Here is an 18190-nt window from a genome sequence, read left to right on the forward strand (position 1 = left end):
CTGTCAATAAGTAACTACCTTCTCTGTGAAGTCCTACGCAATGCTCAAAATGTCAAAAAACAAACAAAAAATAAAGTAGTCAAACATCCTAACTGACAGGCAAGCGAGACAGAAGCAGCTATGCACACGAGACGGACTTTATTATTTCAGCGATGTGGGTTTTGTTTATCTTGCCTGACCTCCTTCTTACCCTGAGCCCTTCCAGTGCCACCCAGCCCCCACTTTAAGAAACTCTATTCACACACACAGTGCTCTCAGGGTGCTAGAGGACCAGTCATCCCCCGCGTCCTTGCACGGTTTATGACACAGTCTGATGGCACACCATTTATTCAGTCACAGGAAGACACACACACGTAGAAAACGTAAACTCCTCTCCAGTAAAAATTGTAGTTAGTCAGTAAAAATGCAGTTTTGTGCAACATGAAATGAAACCTGAATGTCTCAAAACCAGTGGCAGAACCCCGATCCCAGTTTTACGTCACGACTTAAGTTGCCGTCTTCACAGCATTAAAAGGCCAGGACCCTTTAAATTGTGCCTTAGATCCTCAGACCAGTCAATTACTCTAGCCGAGGAAAAGGCAGCTTTAATGGCAGGGTAAAGCTTCAAGATCTCCTTAACGTTCTTAACTCCGCCAACAAAACATGACCTCAACTTTTCAAGCACAGTGAGCCTCGGAGACCACGCAGCGACAGACATTCATTCCAGATTTCTGGAAAACAATTAACAGACCCTTCGTTAGGACTATATTCGGGAAAGGATCTGAAACAAAACAACATGTTTAAAGGAATTACTGTCATTCCTGATTTCCCACCGCAGACATGAGCGGGACCGGTCCTGAGTTTGAGATACGGAGACGCTGTCAGTTCCCCTGGATGATCCTAGTGATGTCTGCATCAGGAAGTAGAGAGTGTTAAAGCACAACGCCACATCCTGCTACCAGCTCTCAAATCCATCTTCCCTGTTTTGGACCCATGCCTCAGGAATGTATTTATGGAAGGGGGGTCAGTTTCAGAGCAACAAACAGTGGCACAGAGCTGATCAAAGTTCACGTGTCAGTGAGTTTTACAGAGCAAACAGTTCTTATCAGGCTTGAAACGCCTGCAGGGGATCTAAGCGTTCATGTGTGTGTGTGTGTGTGTGTGTGTGTGTGTGTGTGTGTGTGCTTTTTAATAAATGCCCATCCACATACTGATTCACGACTTCGGCATTTCATCAGCCTGTTGTCTGGAACTCCGATAAAGTTGAACAGTCGAAACTGCTCAGAAAATATGACATGAACTTCAACTCCCATAAACTACGTTCAAGAACGCACTGATATAACATGCGAAGTGTTTTACACAAAAGTGCCCACTGACGGCACTGTCCTTTAAGGACACATGTGGTTTTTATTTTCTTCAGGATTGTCGCGGCAAGCGTTTGTTCAAACGACTCCGAACTTCGCGTCGCAAAAATCTTGTCATCGGCTGCTTTTAGCCTTTTAGCTTATTCCGTGAGTAAACTGTAACGCGGGCTTACCTCCTGTCAGAGACTCGCTGCTTCTCGTTGTCCCCGAATCCAGGTTCAAGACAGGAACGTAACGACGCCTTCACTCCATTGCGTAGAAGTAAGACTCGGCGTTCATCCCTGCAGACTCGTGAAGAGACTCCGCCTGCGACGCCACACAAACCAGCAGCATCACCTCCTCCAGGCTCCACCGGTGGTGCGTCGCCCGCGAACAAACGACTCTTTGTCGCCGATTCATTTCAGCATGCATGGAACGAACCAATTCATTTGTGCTCATGAACCCCAGAATTCCACACAACGCAAGATTTGGACGAATAAATGTTCAAATCTAATACAAAATTGAACCGAATCTTTACAATTTCAACGTAAAACATTACATTAGCAAAGAGTTGTTTGGGTATTCTATTCGAGTCGAAAGATTCGAATCAGTGAAAAGATCCAACACTGTCTCGATACTAGGCATCACTCAAAATTGTGAATTTTTTTCCTTGAACCATTCACCAAAAAAATAAAAAATCCAAATTTCATCTCACTAACGCCTCAGTTAAAAATTAAAATTATATTTCATTGAGATTCTGTTACTTCCAGGCAAGCTAAGACATAGTTGTGTAGTAATAGTTCTGTACTGACTTTGAGCAATGGAGCCTTCCTCTTGGATAAATTATGACTGCTCTTTTTAAAAAATGAAAATATTTTAGCTTCATTAAACACCATATCGGTGTTGAAATCGGTGTCTTAATAGATCTTCTTCCATCTTATTCAGTCATATGCCCTTTCAAATTTGCTATAGTGATGTGTCGCCACCTGGTGGTAATGACAAACTTGACTTCTTCGGCCTTTAATTTGTTGCCCCATAATTTCAGACATGACGTCCAGTTCTGTGGTTTTATTTAAAATTACCGAAAAATAACGCTCCATTGAAAGGCAGTGGAAATTGTCTTGTAAATCATGCACAAAATGACAAGGAAGAACAGATAATCACATCAATTTTATTCAAACGATGTAATATTTTAGTAATCTATTTACAAGTGGAGTGGTTAAGTGTCTGAATCAAGCTGAAATATGCTATTTTAAAATCTACTTTTTTACAAAACTTGTCTAATACAAACAAAAAACTACATCTTAAAATGTCAGAACTGATATTACCATTTAAAAAGGTAATTTACATAAAATGGCTCAAATATTATGAGACAAACATTTAACTAGGTAAATAAGATATAATATAAAAAATGCAGATGATATTTGTTTCTAAAATCAAAGGTTCCCCTGACTCTGAGAAAACAAACTAATCAGACAAGCATCACTCACTCACTCACTCACTCACTCACTCACTCACCCAGCCAGCATTCTCACTCACTCACTCACTCACTCACCCAGCCAGCATTCTCACTCACTCACTCACTCACTCACCCAGCCAGCATTCTCACTCACTCACTCGTTCACTCAATCACCCACCTCACCCAAAAGGGTGTTAAGGTCACATTTACTTTTACATTTGCTGGTCCTGAGTGAAAACATGGCCATGCTAAAAAGACACACAGCTATCAGCTTCTCCACGCTTTACCACCTATCGCCTCTTCCAAAGTCTGCCCCAACCTCAGAGATTGTAACAAGTTTGTTATGAAAGTCTCCTGGTTTTTTGCAGCCTTTCTCTCCCTCAGATGGGCTTGGTTGTGCTGTTATACACCAGCTTCTCTGTGTCATCCAGAATGTTGTTATGTGAGCCTCTGTAGCCGTTGACAGCCATGTTTGTCTGTAGCTTCTTCTTCCTCCCTTTCAAGAGGCAGTAGGTCAACACTAACACCAAGAAGAAGATGGCTATGCACAGCAGAATTGCGATGACCAGGGTGACTGGAAAGGCAGAGGAAAAAGTACAAACAAACAATCTAATGTGATCTTCGCATTCTCATTATACACAATTGTGTAATCATAATTACAAAAAGGTATAAGTGGCACTTCCCTTTAATAAGAAGCTGACATGGGAGGGAAAAAAATAAATAAAAAAACTTACTTTTATTAGTGTTGGCGGCCTGATATTCAAATTCCTGCTTATGGACATAAACATCTTTCTCTGTTAAGAAATAAAGGCAGACTGTTCATTATCATAGTCCTTCTCACCCACAAGGCCTCATTCAAATGCATTCCTGGTCAGTCCCATGGGGATGGGGTGCTCAGGGATTCAAGACTCACCTGTTACCCCACTGCATGTGTCCTTGCACTCGTTCTCAGCGTTAAACCGGTTTTCATTCCCATCGCAACCACCATAGTAGAAAGGGGAACACTTCTGCTCGTATGGGTCATAGTACCATTTTGTCTCACCTTGACGACAAGGTCCAGTGATTGGTGGCTGAGTACAATGAACTGTGTGATTGAGAAAAGACAGAAATAAAGCTCTAGGTGGTCAAGTAAAACTGATTTACAGTTACTGAGACACATCAAAAAGGAGACTCACTATCTTTGTTGTCTGCACGTATTGCCAGAAGGCTCCTTAGTTTGTCTTTTGCTGCAAATAAATAAATAAATAAATAAATACATTTATTCAGCAACAAAATAAAAAGGAAAGAAGTTGAAGTTGCGTATTGCACAGAACTTAAGACACATCTTAAGGGTGATAGTAGCCTAGTGGGTAAGACCCCGGTTCGAACTACCATTGTGGCCCTGAGCAAGACACTTAACCCTGAGTGTCTCCAGGGGGGCTGTCCCTGTAACTACTTATTGTAAGTCGCTCTGGATAAATGCTGCAAATGTAAAATATATTGAGATCTGCCAGAACTGAAAACAACACTTCTCATACGTTGCACGGTCCACAAAAAAATGTCACAGCCCCGAATGGCTGCTCAACAACTGTCCTGCAGATTGATGCCAGGTGCATCTCCAGCGACAGATAGCGACTCACATTGTTCACAGAGGGCTTCGTCTGAACCATCGCTGCACTGTTTCTCATCATCGCACACAAGTGATTTGTCCAGACAGCAGCCGTTGCTGCAGGTGAACTGTTCCCCCCCACAAGTTCCTCCACACTCCTCTCCTGTAGAAATGCAGAGCAGAAAGAGAGAAAGGGTCTGAATTTTGGGGTGTCAGCCGTGATATTCAATCACAAAAGCACTAAAAAGTTCACTATGAGAAGGAAATAAAAAAAAAAAAAATCACGATTTGATGAATGGACACACACACACACGCACACATTTTTATAAATATAAAACAGGTTTATATTTGTATGTTTATATTGGTATTTTATTTGAATGTTTTTATTGTTTCTAGTCCTTGACAATATTATAGGAGGTTCAAAAGTTGAAGACTGCTGCGCTTTGAAGAAAAAACATGAAACATTACCACCACCAGCAGAGTGGACTACATTTAAAATAATTTCAATCTTACCTGTGGGTACAGTGACTTTTCTACTGGAATGACCATCGACGGACCTGACTACACAACCAAAGCATGCAATTCATTATTAAATTAATAATTAATCAACTCATTATTTATGGAACAGCTTTACAAATACAGATCTTAGCACTATAACTTTACCAGAAGTTCCATCACAGGCTGTTTTACAGTCTTCCTGATGTAGGTAATTGTTCTTGTTTGGCCAGCAACCGCCAAAGATGAACTCTTCGCATGTCTCTGTAAAGGCATTGTAGTGCCAGCGTGGGAAAGAACCACGACATGGACCAGCCTTCTTGGGGACTAGGCAGAGGTCTGCAGAAGACAGATGACCATGTGTTTAAAAACCAGAGGCTTTCTCAGAAACGCTCATAACGCTCTTTGTACCCTAAAAGGACCATAAAAGTGCCGCCAGAGCTAAAACTTGAATGTCATGAAAAAAAGGACAAAAAAAAAAAAAGCCCAGCTCAACTGTTGAGTCAGGCATGTGGCGTAGGCTTGCATGGATAACTGATAAGTGACATCAGTCCATTCACTCAATCTAGGGCCTTAGCATATTAGCCAAGACATCCTGTTTTCTGGCCTAAATTGGACCGTTTGACTGTGCAATAACATTTGATTAGTCCCACATGCATGGAGGTGATGCGACTGCACACAAAGGCACAATGCTTCATGCACATAAAATGGGGATGATAATATGCCTATTAGGAATAAAACTGCCCCCTCTGTAAACATGGTCTACATGTATTTTTTGCACTCGTTCAGTGGGGTGTTAACAACTCATGACTGGTTTAGGAGACTTCTACAGGAGCTGAGACCTAGTCTTACCAGTCTTTCTTCTTAAGCTAGTGTAAGGGCAAAAAACAATCATGTCACCTGAAGAATTTTAAAAACATTTAAAAAGGAAATTTGATGTATATGGCCCCTGGAATGACAAATAAAAAAAAAAAATAATAATAATTTGGGATTAAACTATAATCAACGTCATAAACCTATGATTAACACTGTAGTATTTCAGTGTGTTCAGGTTGTCCATATGAATACACAATGTGTTTGACAAGCACTTTTCCCAAACACGGAGTACCTCTGAATGTGTTTCATGTCTGATGAATGCCATGTTCCAAGTGTGCAGTGTCCTAAATCATTAATCCTTTCAAACAGCTGCTGTTGCTGGTTTTTAAAATTACCGTAACTCTTGAACCGTTTGCACAATCGTAAAAAAAATTCAATGTTATCTGAAAGCAGTGATATTAGGGTCATTACGGTACTCCACCGCATGGCGTCACTGCAGCCCCAGGAATATGAAGGTTCTGTTATTTCACCCTGTTATAACACTTCTAGCATACAGTAAAGCGGCGGCGTTCACACTCCCAGCACGTTTTATACCACTTTTACAGCTAAAACAAAAGGTGACCTGTTAGGGTTCAAGGGGTTAATGTCTTGACTTCATAACTCAATACTCAAAAGATTAAAAGTTACCCATGCTTTTTAGACATTAAGTAAATGAATAATAGAGGATCAAAGCTCATTCACACTGCTGTTGTTTGCTCACTTGTGTGAATATGACATCATCCTGACCATTTCTGTTATATCAAATTTGAACAAACCAATGCAAACTCTATAAAGCTCTATGTTTTTAAAAGTATACCGATACGGTTCAATACGGTCCAGTCAACCTGTCTAATATTGAGTAGGTTCACTTTTTTGCTGTAAAAACAGCCCTGACCCATGTTCACAAGACCTTTGAAGGTAGGCTGTGGTATCTCCCACCAAGCTGTCAGTAGCATTACATTAAGGCCTGTAAGTTGTATTGCCTCCACACACTGGACTTGTTTTTCCAAAACCAAACCATTCCTGAAGTGTTGCAGTGTGCCAGGTCATTTTATCCTGGTCAAATACTGTTTCTATAAAGGCATGTACATGGTCAGCAGCAATTTTTAGGTAGGTGGTTCGTGTCAATGTAAGAACCACATGAATGCAGCACACAATTGCTTTAATGCCTCTGCTTGGCTCTCTTCTTTCCACCGTGCATCCCAGTGTCATGATCTCTTGATTGAGACCCACCTTCTTCCACTGCTCAGTAGTCATGTTCTCAAGCTCTCATGCCCATTGTCAGATCTTTTTTTTATTTTATTTTTTTTAAGAATGTAAGAGTTTTAGGAAGTAGATACAGCTCAATATGGGATAAAAAACCAGCATGAATATGAAATGCAGTTGGATTTTAAGTGAAGCAATAAGTCTTGGCTACCCATAGCTCGTCACTGTATTTGGGAAGTCCTGACCAATTCCGACCAGAAATGTCTATTGACGTAATATGACATAATATCAAGTATCTTTGTTGTTTATGGGGAAGATGTCTTTGCTTGTTACAATCAATTATCTACAACTCAGTAAATCGAGAATGTATGGTATGCATATACACACCTACTGATCTTAGGTCATAAATGTTTGAAAAGAACAAGTGGTCCTACACAACAATTAGCAGGCAATTTCAACGTTGCATAATGGCACATTCAAAACATTGGAACGGCAGCTTTCATTACACTCTTGCTGGTGAAACTGAGAGCAAAACCAGCCAGACCTGTTCGAAGACAAGGGAGGGGAGAGGAAAATCACTAGCAAAATGGCGCTTTCCTGCTTCCAGAGAAGTGTGCCTTCCCCCAAACCAGGTGTACACGCGCATGACAAAAGATTAACTTTCATTCACCATCTCATCTGGTGAGGCATTCGGTGATAGCAGGTTTTTATAGTTCTAAAGTTGTCATTTAGATTCAAAAGAAGGGTTTGGGGAAAAAAAAAGCTAGGGGAGAATTAAGAAAACTGTTTGGATGCTATCCTTGTAATTGTGCTCACAAGTTGAAACATGTTCTTTTACTTATCAGCAGGCATGCACATGCACAGCTGTGGTGGCAGCAGCAGCATGCATGCATGCACGCACACACACACACACACACACACTTCTGTGCTGTGGTTTATACTGAGGCACTCAAATTAGGTTGCTGTTTATCATGCTGTGCCTGTTTATCTAGACTGAATCTGAGGGCAGAGATATCATAAAAATCTTTTAGCTGTGCTGTGTTGGTAGCACACATAAACTAATGTAAAGCTAGCAAAATTCACACAATTTAAGTATAAAAGTTGCACTGGTTTATATTAATTAGCATTTTCTTTAGATAATAATTCATGTAAACTAGTTTAGGCAAAAAAACAAAAACAATTTGGACTTAAATTATAACGTCAACACCACCGACTTAAAGAAAAAAGAAACAAAAATTGAGTGTGCAAGTGTCTTCACTCATGGGTGGTAGTGGCCTAGTGGGTAACACACTCGCCTATGAACCAAACCCCACTTACTACCATTGTGTCCCTGAGCGTTGCTCCAGGGTGACTGTCCCTGTAACTACTGTTGTAAGTCGCTTTGGGTAAATACGTCTGATAAATGCTGTAAATGTAAATGTGAATGCACTCAGCCACCACTATCCAACATACTGAAAACCACATCCATGCTGTAAGCAATTTTAAAGACCAAAAATATTGGGGCTCTTGACTCTTTTGGCCAGATTGTAAACCTTGATTAAGTAACAAAAACTTGGCTCACACTTAAAGTGTACAATTATTGAAGAATGGTAGATTTTTACAGAAAAACTATTTAAAAAAATGTATTAGACCACTGACATAAAAACACATTCACCAAGTTAAGTGTTGCAACTGGACCTTATACTCAGTGACTTACGTGTTGACTGCTCCGGAGTCAGAACCAAGACGGAGACAGTGGCAGTATTTGACTGCCCAGCGGAATCTGTGACTGTCAGCTGGAACTTATAGACTCCAGCAGACAGATTGGACACCATCACTTCATCAGGAAAAGTGGTTTTCTACGGAATAGAATAAAGTAGAGCTCATATTAAAGGCCACTTGACCACATGGTTCAAGTTCTCTCAGAACCTAAAACAATTGGCCAGGAAACGTTATTTTCCTGCTTTGTGGCAAACGACCAGAGATACGACCACATCCAGAACACAACATGGGTCCACCGGTCCTGTACACCAAATCCACCCACCTGCATCAACACCGAAGGGAGTCCTGACAGCATCTGCCACTCATACTTTTCAATCTTCTTGTCATCCTTGCTCTGAACGCCATTGAGAATCACATTTTCCTGAGGCTGGACAACCCGGTCTTGTCCAGCGTTAGCAATTGGTGGCTTGTCTTCGGCTGGGAGAAGAAAGAAAAAAAAAAAAAAAAAAAGAAAGAGAGAGAGAAAAGAAAACACTTCAGCTTTGTCGAGACAGATTTGGCTTTAGGCACATGGAAGAAGGCATTTCATGAAGCTGAGAACAGTTGCACAACTGCAGCACCAAAAGCAACTTTTCGTAGACTGGCACAAAACATCACACAAACAGTGTCCAAAATAAAGTGTTATACTGTTTTTTTTTTTTTTTAAATAGTTATGTTCTTTTATAAAACATGACAACTTTCACAAGGATAAATTAGTTATGGCATTCAAAAGGTAAAAATTGTAGTTAAAAAGTAAAGAATGTAAACATGTAATGACATGTCATGGCAAAAATGTGGTTTTAAGTAGAACATTAGAGACATTTCTGCTAAAACTCCATGACTGACTTCATTATAAATCTTTAGTTTTAAAGAAAGTAACTTTGTTAAGTAGTAAAGAGATGAGATTCTTCTCACATATGCTTTTGTCACCGTCGGTTATCGGGTCGCCGAGGACGGACGTCAGGATGAAGTTGCTGAATCCGTCCTTCCGCACGAAGCGGCAGACCTTCTTATGCCGGTAGAGACAGTCGAACAGGTAGCAGGTCTTGATGGTGCGGGGCTCGGCCCCGTTCTCCATCAGTGCCAGGTTACAGCTGGGGTTCTTGCAGCAGGCCACGATGCAGTCCATGGAGCGAGTGACGACCGGCGAGGCCAGGAACGTGGCTCCCACCTTCACCGAGTCGTCGGTGTCCAGCACGAAGTTCTCCTTGCCTCTGGAGAAGTTGGCCAGGCATTGCTCGCCGAAGTCCTGGGCCTGAGCGGCCCGCGGTGAACAGAGGTGAAGAAAGGCGACTGCTGTCCCCAACAACAGCCCAGCCAGGGAAAATGTCATCCTACTCAAATCAGAAAAGCCTTCAAATATGGACGTCAGGAGTCTGTAAACACAAACAACGCCGGTTTTAAAACACATACTTTTTACTAAACACTACAATAAAACGTTATATCGTAAAGTTACGATATATATATTATAAACAGTCTCGGTAACAGCAGCGACGCTGTAGGGAAACACGCACAACAAAGACAATAAATCCCCCAGAAGCCCACGACCTACCGGGTTAAATGGCGAGAATCTACAGCCCCTGTAGATATAAAAAAAATGATAATAATAAATCCCCGCTTCGCCGAAAGCGCGTTGCTTGTACGACAGCGAATTGAAGGTTTTTTTTCCCTTTTCTTCTCGCGGGGAAACCGAATCCCGAGGCGCGATGGCCGCGGTACAGGTGTGACTGGATACCTGCGATCTTCAGGAAGTGAAACGTGAGAGTCCACGCCCTGCGCCGTCCGCACAGACGGAAAATGACGCACGTGGGGCGAACACGCACCGCCGTCGCGACGTGGGGCGAACACGCACCGCCGTCGCGACGTGGGTCTCACGTCCCACTTTAACACGGACGCGGCTGCGATTCAGAGCAGAGCTGGCGATGTCATGCAATATTGTACAGGCGCGCAGCTGAGAATAAAATAAGAGTTTTTTTCCCCCCGACTTTTGTCATGGGAAAAGTTACATTGTAGACCAGCATGGAAAACAAATGCAGCGCTTATAAAACCGAGCCAGCAGGTGCCAGTGTCGCGCCAAACAAACCACCAAATACAGGGCCATGTCTCTTTAAAACAACCGAACTCTGTAACAACAAGAATAATTATTGAATCCATGGAATCGTGAAATACATATCTGTGAAATATCTGGAATTCATTTAAGTTAATAAGTGTCACATTAGTGGTATTATAAAACTGGAGTTTATCTTTTTTTTTTTTTCTTGCTAACTTTTACTTTTTTTCTTACATTTATTTAGGTCACAATTTTTAATTATGCATTAAAACATTGTATAATAATAATAGTAATTAAATTAATGCAAGAATATAAGAAAATCCTTGGAATTATCATTATATATGACATAAAACATCTTGCCTTGCCTATACTCACAAATCAAATGCAATATATCCTGAATCAGGAATAGTTTGAATATGTAGTCTTTTTGTTTAAAATGATTTGGTTTGGTGGTTTAATAAAAGTATGACAAGGAGGAATGGCTCATCTGTGACCAATAGGACCAAAATGTCACAGGTTCAAACCCTATTTCATATCATTTGGTTAGGGTAGCTAAGCAAGAAAACACAAATTCATCTTTAATGTGAACAAAAACCGAATATAGAAACTGGGAAAATGGAACAAACCTGTGTGTTATTTAGATTCCACTGTCACCCCAACCCCATAGGTAATAATGTCTATGGCATGGTGTATACGATGCTCTAAATAGGCTTAATGCAACCAGACAGTTGAAGAATATCAAATGGTAAGAAGCTGGAATGAATGAATTTGTTGGTTGTGAAAGGTGAGGAGCCAAGATGTTGAATAATTCAGTATTTGTAACAGACAGTGCATCAGCAGCTCAGTGCGCTAAGATATGGTTGATTGACGCTCTCTGCCAAAACACAAAAAAGATAGAGATAGGAGCATTGTTAAAATCTGTAATTGAATATGTGGAACTCATACACCCTAACCTGTTCTGACACTGTTCTGACTGTAATGGTTGTTTTGCACTACGTCTGCACTACGGCTCTTGTGCTTGTAGTAACGTTTGACTGGAAGATCACAAAGTCACATCGTTTTTACTTCTACTCATCCATCATTGATTGGAGGATAATACAGGCTGCCAAATTAGTTTCAAGGCTTATCAGATAATGCAACTAATAAAGGGTGCAGATGGTGTCTGATGAACCGTTGTACATTAAGGTCGCTGACAGACGAGCTAAAGAAAAACTACCTCATGTTTCTTGCTGGCTTGTGGCGTGTTGATAACAGCCGCGTACCAGCCAGAATGAAGTGTCGAGTTGATATCAGATGTGGCTAACTTGTGTAAGATGGAGCGCGAGTGTTTTCTGACATCAGGTACACACCCCTTTTCCACAGCCACTTGAATAAAGGGGCATTTTCTGGCCCATGAAAGCACCCACTGTCTACTTCCCTACAAAGGAGCATAGCACTGGCTTCATCCTGCCACTTTCTGGTGAGGTAGTGACAGACACTGCAAAAAACAATATGGCACAATTTTGCATAGTATTTATGGAGTCAGCTAATTTGTTGAGGGCAGCAGGTTTCTTCGACAGATATGCCATGGTCTCATCCTTACTCGGAAACAACGTTAATCTAACGTGATCCATTACACCCCCTTGTTTCCTGGCAGGGGATATTAGGCCTCCATTAGTCGTGAAAAATACAACCTTCGAGGATGCAGCCGGGTCCCTTGTGTTTTGTGGTCCAATGAAGTGAAATTAAAATCTGACATGAGTGTTATTCATGTTTCCCCCCTTTGAGCAGAAGACTATGTAAACAAATGTGGCATGATCATATTTTATTTACCATAAATGGTGAGCCAATTTGAAAAAAATATTATTTATTGGATTTAAGCTTGGTCTTGTGAGCTTCTGTTTTCTTGGAATTTTGCACACTGTGCTGGTCGCGAGCATGCAGGATAGAAGACGGAGTGAAAGAGAGAGAGAGAACACAAGAGGGAGGGGGGAAGCATAAGCAAGTGAGTGAGCGAGACACAGAGAGAGAGCGTGAGACGGAGAGAGAGGACACAAACACGGCTGCCTGGGATCGCTCCAGTGTTTGTCCGAGGCCGTGGCAGGCATGGCGTCGGAAGCAAGCACCCAGTCCCGGGTGATGTTCCAAACCAAAGAGGAGGAACCCCCGCATCGCAAGCTGGGCAAGCTGACGGTGAAATACAACCGCAAGGACCTGCAGAGGCGGCTCGACATCGAGGAGTGGATCGATGGACAGCTGCACCTGCTGTTTGACTGTGAGGTAGGAGATGCAGGCTCCAGCGGCCTGTCACTTGAAACACGTCTGCCTGGGGAATTGTTGAAGAAGAGACAGAGAGAAACAGAGGGGGTCAGTGTAGGGATGTAGGTGGTGGTGTTGGGTGAAGTGGAACCTTTGGTTCTGTAGACGCTTGAAATTCTAACTGCTAACTGCTTCACATGCTGTATTGCCATAGCCACAATACCAGGCTATATCAGTGTTGAATTTTGCTCCTGGGTGGTGTGACTGCCGCATGTCCTGATAAGATAAGGAGTATCTGCGTGGCGGATCATGGATGGACGTTCAGGGAGACAATACTTCCTTGTATTAAAATAGGATCTGAAGGCTCATAAAATTGTGAATGTGAAAAACAGGGACGTTCCAGGATTTAGTAAACTGTCTGCTGTGCTGACACCATGTGTGCTTTGTTAATGTGCAGAAAAAGGTGCTTTTATTGCACACAACATAAACTGCACCCCCACTGTGATCCTTTTAGACAAATTGTAAATCTCCCCTCTTTTCAGTCTGAGCACATCTTAGGGTCTCATCTCAGCAGGGGTTCTGTCTGTCTTGACAACACCCAGAGAGGACTCTAAACGTCTGAAGACAAGAACGTGATGACAGAAAACACCTTCTCGTTTGAATTTGGGGTAGTCGTGACATTTAGTTTTGCTGGCAGCTTCAGTTTTGGCAAGAGAAGCATTGGCTGTACCAGGGGGCTGCATCAGTACGATGAACCGTCCCCGGGGATGCCATGGCAACTGGGATCTGCCTCTTGCACAGTAGGAAAAAAAGGTGCAACAGAATGAGACACAGGCTTCCCCGTTAGAGCCCAACATTGATCAAATGATGATGACAATGTTATTGAGACAATAGGCTGTCATTTCCTCAGATGAGAGGCTCAGGCCAATCATCTTCACTCATCTGTACATCACCCTGTGTGATCTATTTTTCCAAATTTTCAGAGACTGAGCAGGACATATCTGATGAATGACCTGTCATGCCACAAATAACAGCCAAAGCATTGGATTTAGCAGCACATCATACTGTTCTAGCATTAACATCTAGACTGTGAATAATGTTTTACAGATTTTGAGATATTTAAAGATTTGTAACATCTGAAAAAGGGTGTCAGGGTTTATGTAATACTATGTTTAGAATTTATTTAAAAATGAAAAGGAATGGCAAAGCTACTGAATGATTTGATTCATATGGAGTGCCATACGTCCTCGTAAGTGGCACATGGCACATTCAGTTGTAGAAAGTGCCTCAGAACATGTTGCTTTCTCCTGAAGGCACACGGTTGCTTGCAGCCAACCATATGCCGGGGTGGGAGTGGACAGTCCCAGCACGTGTTGGGTGAAGTGGATGAATTTTGCATGGGCCGAGGGAAAGGTTACTCTGTGGGTACTCTGACTCTTCCGTGTGGAAGCAGGTGCAGCTAGGGCCCTGTGTTAAGGCCTGAATAATTCAGGCACATTTCTAATTCATATGTGTGGTGTATGAAAGGCCTGGTTTGGGATGTTCTGGTGAGCCTCTGTCTACAGCTGCCATCAAACTTTACATGTAAATAATACTCAAGAGCAGCCAAGGGCATATAGCGCTCTTGGTGTTTTAAAGAACGACAACACACTCAATACTAGCTGCATTCTAATGTATCAAAGCATTTATTAAAATGTAGCAGGTTTACATACTTTATCTAACATCCACTTTGACCTACTGGGTGTTTAGAACTGTAAAAAAATAAACTTGTGAACTGGCCAATGTTTTCACTAAATGCAAGCATTAAATGAATTAAATCATATATCAAATGTAATTTTTTTCCCAAAACTCATTATATATGTATATATATATATACACACACACACAATTCTATATATATACAATTCTTAAAATAGATTCAGTTTAATTTAACTATGGACACTATGCTAAGATTGTTGAACAGAACCATTCACTACCTCAAATACATGACACAATGTTATATTTCATTGTGCAAGTAGCAATTCATAATTAATCATTTTCAAAAGAAGCTTGCATTCTAAATGCATTTAAAAAGTGTATATTAATTAAAATTAGACATGGTCAATGCACAGTTCATTTATTTCAAAAAGGCAAACGAACTCCCAAGGACACCGTGAAGTCAATAATAAAAAGCAGATACTACAAACTCACGGAAATCTGCCAGGCAGGAGAAATCGGGAAATGCTAGACAGGGTCAAAACAAAGTCGTGTCTCAGTAGTCTGGGACCTGGAGCACTGACAGGTGTATGGGGGTGTGACATGTCTAATAATCTAAGGAAAAAAACATCACTAGATAGTTCTAATGATGTGTAATGGTTGAATATGTTATCTCTGTCATTCATGTCAGTTGTTCGCTGGGTAAAAATCATCATCCCATTAGCACCAACAGTCCCAAATTAGGGGAATTAGGGAACAGCATTAGCACTGTATTTTTCTCCCCAAGTTAAACCCCTATATATTCCTTCTACTAATATACTGCTTATATAGTTTTTTGGTCCTGAGGGAAATCTGCTATGGAATATAATCAAGGACATCTGCCGGGCAGGACAAATAAGGAATATAATAAAACTGCAGAAAAGTATAGCCATTGTTCTCTGCTTTCCTACTTTATGTCCCTGAGACTATAATGTTTTTTTTAGACTTTCCTTTTTTAGAAGCCCCTGCCTGGTGTTTTAGAAGGAAAGGTTGATGGCTCTGTGAATTTTCTCTCAAATCTGCTTCCATGGATGAAAGCCAAGCTTTGGCACCACAAACGATGGTTTATCTGGTTGAGGGAACACAGCAGGCCTGCTTGTCTTCCCGCCTGAGCAGCCTCATGGCTTCCGTGATTAGGTCCTCTGTCACCTCTGTCACAAAAAGGCTGTGTGGGCCAGAACTGGGAAATTGCCCAAATGCCCCACCTAAAAATAACCTTGCTGCCTCCTATCACTGCTCAGGCACATTCCTCCAATACAGCTCAGTTAGTTGGAGTCACGCCCTAGTACTGAACATTTCCCACCTCTTTCAGGCAGTAGTTACTCATTAATTCATTTGACCAATAATTGCATTCTTATGCAACAACCTGCAGTGTGGAAAATTTACCCTCAATGTCAGGAGCATTATAAATATAGAAGTCAAGTAAGTTGGTTTAAAATGGTAACCAGAAGTGTCTACAAAGTAGAATTCTGCCATTGTAAATAATTGTAGGGGTGACCGAGGGAGATTGTGGCAGGCAACCTGCTAAACCTGCTGAGATGGTGACATTTAGTCAGGCAAAAGAATGGAGACGAATTTATGACAGTATGAGAAGGCAAGGCCAAAGCCAATGCTCTTGCATGGCTCTTCACAGTGGCTGACGTGCTTTCAAAACCCTTTCCTCCACCTTTTGGCAGGAGGAGGAGATCCCAGAACTGGAGATTGACATTGATGAGCTGCTGGACCTCTCAGATTCAGAGCAGAGATCGCGACTGCAGGTAAGAGATCAGAACTGAATAATCGTGTTTCATACACATTGAATTGCAAAACACTAGGACACTAAGCCAGTATAGGCTAGAATGGGTGCACGTTACAATGCAACATGCAAACGTTTCTGTGGTAAAAATGTTTATTGACAATTTGCAGGAGCTCCTGCAGGAATGTGGCAAGCCAAAAGAGGTAAGATTTTTTCGTGATTGTTTTGAATATTTGCAACATGCCATGGATGACTGCAGTTTAGAAAATCCTGAGACTTCCTCAGAGGCAATTTCACAGAAGTGCAACTGAATTGGCAGGAAACCTGGAGCACAAACACTTATTCAGAGATAGGTTCAAAAGTTAATCTACCTTTAACATGCATCACGTGCTAATTACAGTGCATTAGTAATAAGGTGAGACAGAAACAAATATCATAGTATATAAAAGTGCTCATTCCACACCATTCAACGTAACTGAGTTGAAACATTTCTTTTTTTTGAGGAAACATTTTGATTTGGTCAAGGCTGACCATTATTAATATTATATCCAAAATATGTTTAAATTTACCGCACAAAATAACCCTAACGCTAAACTGTTACAAACATTTACATTGAGGATCATTATACCAAATGGTGAATATTTACACATTTCTTCTTTACCTCCTCAGGATTTCATCAATGGCTTATTGTATCGAATGAAAGGTCTACGGAAGATGTCTGGACCCTTGAAGAAATAGGATTAGGTCAAAATCAAGATCAACTGCCCCTGTTCCCCTACCATTCATTTGTAACTGGAGACCTGGGTGTCTGTCCCTGGAAAATATGTGGCACTTCAACATCTCTTCCAAGTGACACAAGGCTCAGTAGCGGTCCAAAGAGATGCTCACATTGTCTGATATATTATTTATGGACAGCTTCATCCCACCCCAGCAGATTTCAGTTGCATTGGACACAATAGGTATTATCTCTTACTCACATTTTTTTGTTGAAACTTGTGAATTATTGTACATTTTTGGTTGACTATTTATATTGTTTTGACAAGTGTTGTATGTCGTAATAAAATCATGTTCAAGTAAATGTAGTAGATCTTTAACATCTTTATTGCCTAGTTTAGTCATTAACCCAATTTACCCTGTTATCTTCTAGTTACAGTGTAAACATCTACACCAAAAGGAAAAATGTGTCCCTTTAACATGAATGGGAAAAATAGACAAATCAACGTCTTTCCACCTTCGTTTGAGCAAGTATGAGCAAGCTATTTAATGACCCCCTTTTCACAATGTCCTACCAAGAAAGGGAAATACTGAAGTGTTCTGAAATCCAAAGGAAACAATCTTTATTCAGATTTAGATATACATTACTTTAACTTTAGCGCTACACAGTAAGTCTGGGTTTTTTCACTAGTGTAAGGTAAAAGGCGATTCATGTAAATAAAAAGATAAAAATCAAGAAAAAAAACCACAATCTGAAATGTTGTTTGTGCATGTGACTTATTGACAGAAACAGGTTTAAATCATCCAGAATGAGGAAGATGTGAGAGCTGTCAATCATTGGGCTCCTCCTATCACAAACATAATTGCAGTTTGTTTCTTGGGTGACAGAAATAACTACACATGAAAAAAAGGGTAGTTAGTTTATTACCTCAGCCACACCCACATGATTATATAATGATAATCACTTACATAATCAGTTAGCTAGGTACAGTGTACCAGTGTGCAAAATACAGTCGAGAGTACCATCAAATTAATAGTTGCTGAATTAATCAGT

General features: G+C 41.1%; 3 protein-coding genes across 7 annotated transcripts in view; 1 reads left to right on the forward strand and 2 right to left on the reverse strand.

The window, feature by feature from the left end:
* The window catches only part of LOC114799632 (pleckstrin homology domain-containing family G member 3), a 33299-nt gene extending 31607 nt beyond the window's left edge, over positions 1 to 1692 (reverse strand). For 3 of the 5 annotated variants that reach the window (XM_028996433.1, XM_028996440.1, XM_028996424.1), the window contains exon 1: positions 1517 to 1692. The gene's annotated coding sequence lies outside the window, so the exon portion shown is untranslated. The remainder of the gene's footprint in view (positions 1 to 1516) is intronic. The other 2 variants (XM_028996460.1, XM_028996453.1) reach the window with 1 other exon arrangement.
* A 781-nt stretch (positions 1693 to 2473) lies between these two features.
* spint1a (serine peptidase inhibitor, Kunitz type 1 a) lies at positions 2474 to 10433 on the reverse strand. Its single transcript, XM_029000034.1, has 11 exons — positions 10218 to 10433; positions 9581 to 10041; positions 8949 to 9103; positions 8622 to 8763; positions 5033 to 5203; positions 4883 to 4930; positions 4401 to 4532; positions 3957 to 4007; positions 3695 to 3865; positions 3516 to 3575; positions 2474 to 3355 (listed from the first exon to the last, which is right to left on the reverse strand). Exons 2-11 carry the CDS (start codon positions 9996 to 9998, stop codon positions 3162 to 3164), a joined length of 1542 nt encoding a protein of 513 aa, XP_028855867.1. The 5' UTR covers positions 9999 to 10041; positions 10218 to 10433; the 3' UTR covers positions 2474 to 3161.
* Positions 10434 to 12648: 2215 nt separating this feature from the next.
* ppp1r14d (protein phosphatase 1 regulatory inhibitor subunit 14D) lies at positions 12649 to 17500 on the forward strand. The gene is made up of 4 exons (XM_028984087.1): positions 12649 to 12974; positions 16364 to 16444; positions 16593 to 16625; positions 17092 to 17500. The coding sequence occupies exons 1-4, from the start codon at positions 12801 to 12803 to the stop codon at positions 17158 to 17160; spliced, it is 357 nt and encodes a 118-aa protein (XP_028839920.1). The 5' UTR covers positions 12649 to 12800; the 3' UTR covers positions 17161 to 17500.
* The last annotated feature ends 690 nt before the right edge of the window (positions 17501 to 18190 follow it).

This window comes from Denticeps clupeoides, chromosome 1, assembly GCF_900700375.1.
Source record: "Denticeps clupeoides chromosome 1, fDenClu1.1, whole genome shotgun sequence".
NCBI classification, from domain to species: Eukaryota; Metazoa; Chordata; class Actinopteri; order Clupeiformes; family Denticipitidae; genus Denticeps; species Denticeps clupeoides.

Bases quoted from the DNA above. Each gene is read 5' to 3' on its own strand.
- ppp1r14d (XM_028984087.1), top strand. From the start codon at position 12,801: ATGGCGTCGGAAGCAAGCACCCAGTCCCGGGTGATGTTCCAAACCAAA. The intron at 12,975-16,363 runs GTAGGAGATGCA...ACCTTTTGGCAG, and splicing joins ACCTGCTGTTTGACTGTGAG to GAGGAGGAGATCCCAGAACT. The intron at 16,445-16,592 runs GTAAGAGATCAG...GACAATTTGCAG, and splicing joins AGCAGAGATCGCGACTGCAG to GAGCTCCTGCAGGAATGTGG.
- spint1a (XM_029000034.1), bottom strand. From the start codon at position 9,998: ATGACATTTTCCCTGGCTGGGCTGTTGTTGGGGACAGCAGTCGCCTTT. The intron at 9,104-9,580 runs GTGAGAAGAATC...TTCTTCTCCCAG, and splicing joins CGACGGTGACAAAAGCATAT to CCGAAGACAAGCCACCAATT. The intron at 8,764-8,948 runs GTGGGTGGATTT...TCTATTCCGTAG, and splicing joins TCCCTTCGGTGTTGATGCAG to AAAACCACTTTTCCTGATGA.